The following is an 11,418-nucleotide window of genomic DNA, read 5'->3' on the forward strand; positions in this document are numbered from 1 at the left end:
CCCTTCCTGGGAATAATAATACTGTTAATAGAAGTTGTATCTGATATTAGCAATCCACTGGTTTGTGCTTATTCGAGCATTAGTAGAAAAAGTGGACCAAGATGATCCCAAAAGCCTTGAAAAAAATCGGATGTCGATCCGTCCAGCCTTGGAGAGTTGTTCTTTGCGAGAGCTTTGCGCTACAGTTAATTATTGTACGGTTATTGGTATTTCAAGGCTAGTTTGAGCTGTTAAGGATTGTTTTATTTCTTGTGAGATTTCTTCAATGGTCATGGAGGAAGTTGCTACACAGATGATTTCCTGTAATATCTGACAACCTCAAAAATGATTTCGCCAGGGCGAACACCAGTAGTAGTGTTTGCATCTTGCAGAGATGGCCACGGTTGCATTATGATGTCTGCGTTTCAGGGAAAAGAAGTACTTGGTAAGAGCATCAGATAGCTTGTATCAACTTAAACAGAGGATAAAGCAACCCTACTCTAGATTTATGAGGATTCTAATTGTTTTTGAATCCTGAGAGTTCATGAGATTTCATATCAGAGTATGCAACTTTGAAGTATATTCTGCATCTTATAAGAGGCTTTATTGAGGATCCATTAGGCACTTTCATTTTGAGATGACTGAAAAATAAGGAAAGTTGCAATTTTCCAAAGGATAGAATGTGTGTGTTAATTCTGATCACGAGAGCAGTGTGTTTTGTGATATAAAAGGTGCCAACTCGGGCCCTAGTGGGTAGCACAGTTGGTAGACTCGCAGTCCTCCCCACACTGTGGAAGAATTCCGAGTTCGAATGGCGTGAGAAATTTTTATGGGCCTTTTTCACAACGTGGCTGAGTGGTTGGCCTCATGGGGAGGGACAGCACGATTTTTTTTACCAGAAACTAGGGCTTTTCGTCCAATTATGTGGGCAAATCGACTAGTGAACACACGCAATTTACAGACGCAATACATAAGGAGCAATATGGCCTAAGTCGCTGATGCGCCTGAATAAAAACCCAGCAACGATCGCAACTACTGTCTAGTCGGATTTAGTGAACAGATCTTCCAGCTGCTCTATTTGTTCAGTTCCAGGTATAGAATTCTGGCATTTTTACGTTGGCGGGTGCCTAAAGGCTCAGCTCATTATTTTCTGGTAAGGCTTCCAAACTGTTCATTACTGAGCAATTCTTTACAAACTGAAGTCTATACCATGAAACCTCAGGCTAGTATTATATGTTATAAATCCATTGCAGAAAGATATCTCTGTTATGAATGTAATTTGAAAGGCATGTATGTGTAATGAAATATCACAAAATTCCCAACTCTCTCTCTCTCTCTCTCTCTCTCTCTCTCTCTCTCTCTCTCTCTTCTCTCTCTCTTCTCTCTCTCTCTCTCTCTCTCTCTCTCTCTCTCTCTCTCTCTCTCTCTCTCTCTCTCTCTCTCTCTTTCTCTCTCTCTCTCTCTCTTCTTGAAGCTTGTTCAGCCATTAAGAACCAACATAGCACACAGTTTAGAGAAGTTTCTGTGTCTTTTGTGTTATTTGATTTCTTCCGTATCGGTAGATACAAAGGCAGCCATACAAAGAACAATGCAAAGAAACAAAAGAGAGTGGTAGAGACTTGTACAGTCAATTGAACAATAAATTTTCCGAAGAAAAGATCTCGGATCATTACAGGCAGAATTCCAATTCCTCCTCAAGAGAACAATGGGCCACCATTCGCTTTCGAACTGCCCGGTTCAAAATCGCTTCTATAAAGTCGATTCAAATCTGCGCTATAACTGAACTCATTGACAACGATGACGTGTTCACTTGTGCTTGCCAAACGCAAAATATCATGGATGCACACCCATAGGATAAAATGAGAGCTATGAAATCGTGCGCGATCTCCTTACCTCAAATATTTATCAAATGCATGGTAGTGGAGAATTGAAAAGAAAAATCTATTTCAGATGTCTAAAAACAGAATCGGTGGATACTTCAGCAGACAGGTTAATGCGGTGAATGTGGACTGCTGCTAAAATTAAACAGAAAAAGGGGTAGATAAATGCTTCTCGTTGTATTTCACTCCTCCATCTTTCCGTTACTTCTGTTTACCTCCAAAATTAAAATAGTTTTAATTTCGAAAGTGATTTCATTGGAAATGTTGATCTGTATCATCTAAATATATACTACAAACATAAAAGTTCTGGTTTTGTGCTTGCTTATAGAATTAAAAGCAAATTCGCAGGATTGATACAAGTACTGCTGCTTTAAATATACATAAACAGAAATCTAAAAATCAGAAGCGCTAAATTTTCAGATGAATACCCAAATCCTCTGGAAACGAATGACCACGTTTTGATTTATCAACAGGCTAGGAATATAAAACTTGCTTCTTATCCAAAACCATTCAGGTTTCTTGCCAAATCTATTGGTCACCCATACTTCTACCTCTGTTGCAATCAATTTGTTCTATTACATCTTTAAATACAATTCTGGCTTAGAAGAATCCTATTTTCCTTCTAACTGTTGTATCGACGACCTTGTTAGGCCATCTCCTCTCACTTCCAATTCACTTCACTCACTGCCGCTTGTGACCTTCTTATAGAAGGTTGTTAGAAAAATTCTGATAATTCTTGATGCTAAGAAAGCTCCAGGTCCTGGTGGTGTTTCTCCATTTCTTTTCAAAACCTGTTCTCCTGAGCTTACTCCTTTTTTTGTGTATCGCCCTTTTACGCTTTCTCCACTAGTGTATTTTCTTTCTGCTTAGAAATTTGCTGATGTCCAGCTCCGGAAAAGGATAACAAATCCCTCCCTTCCAATTGTCGCCCATCTGCGCTCACCTCTACGGTGTCCAAAGTAATGCAGAAATCCATCAACCGCGAAACCCTAAACTATCTCAAAACCTTCTATCTGATTAATACTTTTCAATGTGAATTCCCTCAGCATCATTCTACAGGTTTGATATATTGATTTATTTCTTTTTTCACTCCTTGGCTGAGTTAGTTGGTCTCAGGCGTAGATAGCAAGGTTTTTCTCCCCAGTAACTGAGGTTTTTTCGTCCAGCAAAACAGGCAAATCAACCATAGAACATACGCAATTTACAGACACAAATACGGGTTAATGTATTTAATTACGGGCAATCCTAAAATAATAATAATAATAATGGTTTATTTTACTCATCTTTGGAAAAATTCAATGAGACTCATACAATTGCTATTGATATTTCTAAGGCTTTTAATGTGTTTGTCATAATTATCTTTTAAACAAGCTCCCATCTTATGGCCTGGCGACTATATTTTGCAATTAGATACTAGTTTTCTCTCTGAAACTTCACTGCGAGTGATTATTGATGGCGCTCAGTCTTCTAATTTCTCCACAAATGTTCGTGTTCCCCAAAGGTTCATTTCTTTCTCCCACTTAAGGGGAAGCAGTGAGGGGAAGCTTTCCTCTTTGTATATTAATGACTTTCATCCACTGACAGCAAATCCTATCCATAGTTTTACTAATGATAATTTACCTTCCACTACCCGTTTGAGAAACCTTGGGCTGCAAAAAACAGCCTCAACTTCTTTGCCACCCCTTCTAACTGCTGTATCGATGACTTTGTTAAAACATCTCCTGCCATATCCAATTCACTCTACTCACTGCTTCCCCTTAAATGCTAATTCCCAAGTAATACTCAAAAATTGGAGCGAAAACACTTAAACACTTAAACACTTGATGAGGCATTCTGCCTCATCAAGCATCCAGCGCATTCTGCCTTAGGGGTTGCACTTACTTAACTTCAATCCACCTAAAACTCAGTCCTATCTTATTTCTTGCAAAAATACTACTGTTCCTCTGTTTTCTTGACAAAATAATTACACATTTCTCATAAGAATTTCTCTCTCTCTCTCAGTATAAGCACATCACAAATATTGCTTCATCTGGATCAAAAACCTGGATTGTCTTTATTTTTTTTTCTAAACAAATACTCTGTAAAAATCTTAACTCTACCAAAGAATATTATTCCCACATCTTGGCTGGTCCCCACAAAAACTCGCTCTTATAGGTGGCACAGTTGATAAAATCACCGTCCTCCTCACACCGGGTAGAAAAGAACTGAGTTCGAATCCGGTCAATGATGCGAGGAATTTTTATGGGCCTTTTTGACAAGGTGGCTGAGTTAGTCCCTCTCAAATCGACCACAGAACGCGCATAATTTACAGACATTATATGCGGCAAACCATAGTCTAAGTTCTAATGCGCCTAACATTACATCAATCAACCAAACAACGCAAAAACTCAGTTACATGCCTTTTCTTTAGGTACTTCCATGTGAACTGTCCTTCTAAATTCCCCACTGTCTTTCAAACCAATCTGAAGAGGTGCCCCCACGTGGGTAGCAGTTAGCAAAATCGCAGTCCTCCCTACACTGGTGAAAAAGAGCTGAGTACGAATCCCATCGCTGATGTAGGGATTTTTTATGAGCCTTTTTCACAACATGGCCGAGTCAGTCAGCCTCAGGCTAGGGTAACATGATTTTTCTCTGGGAAATTCGGGTTTTTCGTCCAACAAACAGAAAAGAAACTCGACCACAGAACACGCGCAATATACAGACAATATACACAGATCAATATGGCCTTGGTCGCTGATGCTTCTAAAACCTTACAACAACAACCGAACACGTGCCGCATGCAGTCAGTATTCATTCATTGTACAACTCCAAACTACAGCAGATTCTAATACCTTTCGTGTTTGGAGCTTTCCTTAAAAAATCGACTCTGGGAGTAAGTCGATGAGAACCAGTTTTTCTTCCTCTCTAAAGTACTCCAGAGATGATCAGTTGGATTCACGTGCAAATATCTGACTGTTCATTTCATATAGAAGGATATCCTCACTGTGAAGGAATTCATTCGCCACTCTGCATATTCTTGTATCATAATGGCTGCCGGGAACACCACAACAACAACGGTCCCTATCCTTGATATCGGGGAGATGACAGCGCATGTTCTATATTCTCTTCAGATCAGAACAAATCGAGATTGAATCTTGATTCACCTATAAAGAGAACAATGGCTCATTGGTCTTGCACCAGAGATGGTGTCTGTACTAAATTGGTTGGACTGTTTTGGGAAAAGAGATGAAGGAGAATGTAAGCAATGGACTATTTCTTATAGAGTCCATTTCCTGAAGCCTTTTGCATACAGTTTACCCTTCATCTGCCATTTCCTATGGCTGACTGAGAGCTGCCTCTCAGTCAGAGACCGTTATCTTTCTGTGAAGTCCTTGCTGTTAGAGTCAGACCTTGTAGCTCTTGGCCAACCTTAAATTTGCATTCAAGACACTTCTCTGATTTGTTGTCATAACTTTGAATTTATCAGTTCTGGAACGGTTGAGGTTCTGGATGCTTCGGCTAGACAATAGCCATGCGCTGTTCCAAATCTTCTAAATATCTATTTCTCACTCTACAGAAAAAGAATATATAATCAGATGCATTCTGTTCTGCATTAGATTAGAAGTGCTTTATGCACACTTTTATAGTCCGTTTTCATGTTTGTGAGCTTTAAATCGTATTCTGATTTAAAATTTGGATTTATCATGTTAAATTTATACATTAGGACTAAACTTTTTAATAAAAAAGCTTAGGTAGACTTTAAAAAATATATATATATGGAATAACTAAATGCATGTATCTCAGGGGAAGCTCATTATAAGTTACGACAACATCCATATCGTTAATTATCAGTAGTATTTACCATTACACTAAATCTGTTGGTTCTCAAGTTCCACTCTTTGAGTATTACTAATATTGCAGGGCCTCCGTAGGAGTGCAGTAGCATGCGCTCTTTGAGTTGACCAGGGTTCAAATCCCAGACTGCTAAATACTGCCGATCTGCCAACTCGTACTGGACCAGCGTGGCAGATTATGGTCCATTTCCCTCAACATGAATTGTTGAGGAGGCTTCCATCCTGAGGTTGGTTGGTAATGGCATCAGTTTTTAATATAGATAGCATTCACGTTTGAATTGTGTAATACCCAATTAGTCTTTGGAAGGAGTGCAACCAGAAATTCATCTTAATGGGTGCAGTGTGTATATCTGCTATATTATTTATTATTACACATAAAAATTAAATTCTGTTTTACCTTAGAAAATTGTCGTTTCCTTTTATTTTTTAAGTAATATCTTACAGTGGATAATAATAAAACTAACAGCAGGATGTTTTGAATTAAAGTTCAAAATTTGTTCAAATTTTAAACTTGAATTCAAAAATAGTAAAATATATGAGTTTATTCGTGGGGGTGCAGTCCCCCGGGGTTGTGCTTGGGTGGTAAAATCTAATATAATGGGGTTAATTGGATTCTGGTTAGAGTCACTTTTTTGTCTTGGAAATATTTCCACTGCTCTTTGCAAGCATATGTTTTGAGTTGGAGGAGTCCCATACTCATTATTCATTACTTGGCCCCCTTTTACGATAAATATCATAATAATACGGATGTCCGCATGTCTAGTTTATTGTCTATGTCAGTTGATATACAGATGGGCAGCGTGTTTAATAACAATAGCAAGATACACTATTTCAAGAAGATCTATGTGAACTAAGCACATTTGCTGAAAATGGCAATTGTGGTTTAATATTGATAACTGAGTTGCAATAATGCTTGGAATAACTTAAAATTTTGGTAGAGCCATATTCAATGTAGAGCAGAATGAAGAAGACTTACGATAACTGCACAGTCCGATATGAAGTTCTCAGAGTAGTGCAGAAGGGTTGTTATATTCGTGAGGGGTCTGTCAATAACATACAGGAACTTTTTCAGGAGAGACAAACAGGTGATTATCTCGATGTATAGATCAGTGAGTGGATTATGTCTTCAGTACTGCATACAGGTTTGGAATCTTCAGTCTAGGAAGGACATAGAAATATTGAACAGTGCAGAGAAGAGCAAAAAGATTAGTCGGTGGCACAAAAGGATATTCTTACTAAGAAAGAGTGGAAATCTCTAAATTTCACTATTTGGAAACTGTACATCTGAGTGGAGACTTAATTGTGGTTCCTAAGGGTCTAAAAAATGGATGAGTAAATCAAACACTGAGAGCACCTTTAATGTATCTTAAGGGACATAATGGAACATAAAATTTAACTAGAAAAGGATGATTTCAAATTTGTCTTCAATCAGAGAGTAATGAATTGTTGGAACAGGCTTCAGCCTGATATTTGTGGAAGTGGATAGTTTGAATAAATTTAACGATTTGGAGAAATTACTAGAAATTAAGTGGAAAAGGAATGGACAAGAGTCCGTTTCTTATCCCAGTAAACAAAGAATCGAACACAGAACACGTGTAATAATAAAAACGAGCGATCAAAGATGTCAGCACACACTCCGCAGGGAATGTGCCAACTCTGAAGAACGTTCTCAATAAAATAAGTCGTACCTCGTATATATTTAACTGTTGCTGCTTGGGTTAATTTTATTAAGTAATAATACAGAAAAGTATTTTTTGAGTTGCAATAAAAGTACATTAATAGGCATATAAAAAAGATGAATGCTGATGCTGATACAGCCATAAATTTTACACTTGATTAGAGAGTTATAAACCACGACACTGCGTTGTTTATCTGTGCAATAAAAATAATTTGAAAAAACCTGCTTCCTATTTACTCGACGTTTGTGCGTTTATCACTGTGTACAGTTCCTCCCCACCAAAACCTGTTCGGAAAATGTGTGGGAACAGCATGGACTCTCTTTATTAACGTGCCACAAGAAATTCGACTTCTGCACGCGCATTTGCTCCAATGAATACTGATATAGAAGTGTCAAGGTTGCTTTATGATTCTGTACAAGTAATATACTTTCCACCAAACTTTCCGGAATTAGGCAGTTATCAGACCATGTAACACGCACAGACAGATACACAGACAACAAAATAAAAGCGTGAATATATATTTATATAGTTATCCCTGAATGACGAAATGATATTCTGTAAATGTATATTATCCCCTACCTTCAATATTTCCAAAAAGTACGTCAAAATTTAATTCATCTTTAGCGAAACATTAAATTAAAAAAAAAGTCCATCTTACTTGAGCTCCGGGAAGAAACCTTCCCAACGTGTGAGTCGGGATGATCAGATAATCCTGCTCTGCTTCTTTATGGGATTCTGTTTTCCTGACGGTGGAACTATAAGAACTATAACCTGTAGATGTTCCTAAACAAGCAGATGGGGGTGTATGAGGAGGAGATAAATTTGTTGTAAGTATTCCTGGTCCCTGAGACTGATTGTAGGGAGAGTCGTAAATGGTATCCATCTGAAAGTTCTCGGCATCGAACCTTGAAGACTTTCTTCCATTCCTTCGCCTATGCCTGGACACTGGAAGCTCAGGAGAAAGCATATAAGGACTATAACAGAAGTACGAAGTATCACCCAGTTCCAAAAGACGTGGATGTTCTTGTCGCACAGCGTCTTGGTGCCTATGGTTCTGATCAGTCTCTCTCTCTCTACTAGCACTTCGACTACCCCGCTCGTCGATTATGTATGCATTTTCTTTGCTCCAAGGTTTTCTTCTGTGATGACTACTGGTCCCTGAGGTATCTTGGTGGAATCCTGAGCTTTCTTGATGGAATCCTGAGGTCGATGCTTCTGCAGGGCGGTTGGGGGCCCTTTCCATGTGGAAGTACAAATGTGTGCTGAGATGTTTTGTAAACGCTGCCATGACCACATGTCTTTCTCTGTCACCAAACGTTCTACGTTAACACAATCCACATCAAGAGAATATTGACACTTTTTTTATTAAGAGTATTTCCGTCGATGACCTAATAGATAACTTAATGAATCCATTCTATATCTCCCCTTCTCTAAAGTACCTATAAAGAAAACACAATCGCACACTAAACACATGAAACTTTCACGTTTAACTTTTCACAGATTTGCCAAGTATTAAAACGACATTCGATCCCCTCTGTGGTGTGATTATTTCCACATATGTGCAGTAAGTTGCTGTTACTAGTGTCCCAATCAGCACTGCAAATGCCATTAAAAACACATGGGAATGCCAACAGCACCGATTTTAAGCTTAACTCCAACTGGCTACACCCAACTATGCCTTCTACGAACTGTCAGAGAACCAGCAACAGGCTGGCTGTCATCTGGTTGCTTGTAACGACCGCAGCGCCACTGTGTGAGTGACTCACACAACCGATCGATACTTTGTGGTTTCCATCCAATACGTCATCGGCAGCCAGTGTTTGTCGCACTAACTGTGTAATATAAGACACTTGCAGTTCAGATTGGTTGTGCCTACCATATCGCGTTTACTAAACAATAAGGGAAGCAAGGCCGAGAATGTACCCTGAAAAATCGATTATTAAAAAAAAGAAAACAGGAATTCGTCGAAATCAAAAAGTCAAGTATCGACTAAGGCATTGCAATAAGAGAAAAATTATAATTTTAAAGATAACGGTGGATCCAATATTAATAAAAGTATTAATGAACACACACTAAAAATGTTAAAAATTCTTAACCCTCTCTCTCTCTCTTAAATCGTTTATGACTTCGGTGTCTGGAATCTAACTAATATAATAAATCCTCCTTCTAGAGCGAAAATAGTATGATGTGATGGTCTTAACTGCTTCTCCTTGTGGGACTTTTCGATCATTATCGCTTAAGTAAGCAAGCTCCTGCTCAAGAATATTCAGGCATTCATCCGTGCGAAAATACATTACTGATTTTTATTAGCGTCGTTTATTCGGTAATGCTGAGGTCTACATAAATTGCTGACTTGGGATGTGAACAGCAATATCGTGACATTACAGAGCTTTAGTAGCGAAGTCTGGGTTTCCCCGTTGAAGTATTAAGATTGTCACTTTAAAGTAATGATACTTAGCCGAGGAATCTCATTAAGAAAACAATATCATCTTAAATCCCATACTAGCGGTGGTAATTTTTCCAACTTTATGGCTATTATTTGTTTCCTATTATTTATCTGAGCATAATCGTTATAAACATACGTTATAATTCGTTATAAAATAACATTCGGATAGTTTATCTTAGAATGTAAATTTTCCTTCTAAAGCAATAGCCTCTTAAACCAGTCCACACTACATAAAAGAGCAGGTAGTGTTTGGATGAAGCGTGGAAGTATCTGAAAAGCATCGGGGATGGGAGGGTGATCCAATCATACGCATTTCAGCATGTATTTATCTTTAAATCCTGGAAAATTTCTCGCTATTTTGTTTTTATACACGCTTGAATTTTATCTTTTCAAACACTGTCTATAAATTAACGGAAACCCTGATTACACCGTTGAACAACATATTTTTCAGATAAATCAAGACCTTTGTTTAATGGACTTTTTCTCCCTAATTACAAAAATGACTTCAAAATATTTTTATCGCTACAGATATCTGAACTGTTTCATTATTTTAATTAAAATCTGCACTTAAGAGTTATGTGGTAATAGGAAATAGATTGCAGTCGTCGGGAATTTCATTTTCCTGAAAGTTGTTAATACCCGTTGGACTTAACTACTCAAGGGTTTTAATGACTCTAGGTGACACTCATTACTCTATGACAGGTCGTGGCACTCTGGATATCTTCTGATTAGTTGGGTGTTATATTATGATATAAACAACACTAAGCCGCGAAGTGACACAGTACAAAGCTAGATTCGACATGCAAAAAGAGTGATTTGTGTTTAATATACAACTTGAAGTCAGTGTTCGAGTGTTTTTTTAAAATTCGCGTGTGCAAAAAATATTTATTGTGTAAGAATCAAAATGCTGCCTCGGTGTGTTAATAAACCGAACAGTTTCTGTTACGCTTGTGGAGAGTATTTAACTGAGCAGCACAAAAGAACAATTTCTTCTACGATAAAGAAAGCTTGTACTCCTAATCTGTGTCTTTGGTTCCACACATCTGCCCTGCACGAGGTGTAGTGAGGAATGGAAAAATTAAAGTGTAGTATTTTCAGTGCCAATGATATGCCACGAACACAAAAAGACCATTTTGTTGGCTTTCATCTAAAACACCATTGGCTTTCATCTAAAAGTAAGAAGAAAACTGATTATCATAATTCAAAAATAATCTGTTTTTGCCCAAACTGAGCAGTAACCCATTCTATTGGCATGTTAATTCCTAAGTGCCTTACATGGAGATTTTAGTTGAAGATATATCATCTTGTGAAGATGATGGACAAATGGAAGTATCCAACAAGGGCGGTCCAACAAGGGTTAATAGGAGATCTCACTTTCTGCAGTGATATTAATGATGCAATCGGGGCTCTAGCTCACAAGCATAAAGCCAGTGCTTTTATCGACTTGTCAGAACCGGATTTTAAAGCCTGCTGTTGCATAATAGAAGAATCCAACCACCTCTACTCCTCGAACATGCTATCATTTTGAAGAAAACCTACAAAAACATGGAATTCCTCCTAGAATAAATTAATCACACAAGATATAACTGGAAATTTTTTCG

General features: G+C 38.0%; 1 protein-coding gene across 1 annotated transcript in view; it reads right to left on the bottom strand.

Moving 5' to 3' along the window:
* LOC150080320 (uncharacterized) overlaps nt 1-9,025 on the bottom strand; it is a 44,013-nt gene extending 34,988 nt beyond the window's left edge. The window contains exon 1 of the mRNA XM_090381392.1: nt 8,030-9,025. Coding sequence (XP_090237518.1) covers nt 8,030-8,659 — 630 coding nt within the window. The 5' untranslated portion in view covers nt 8,660-9,025. The remainder of the gene's footprint in view (nt 1-8,029) is intronic.
* Between the last annotated feature and the right edge of the window lie 2,393 nt (nt 9,026-11,418).

The sequence above is a fragment of the Mastigoproctus giganteus genome, chromosome 9, assembly GCF_048544385.1.
Source record: "Mastigoproctus giganteus isolate SK-2022 chromosome 9, ASM4854438v1, whole genome shotgun sequence".
Taxonomy (NCBI): Eukaryota; Metazoa; Arthropoda; class Arachnida; order Uropygi; family Thelyphonidae; genus Mastigoproctus; species Mastigoproctus giganteus.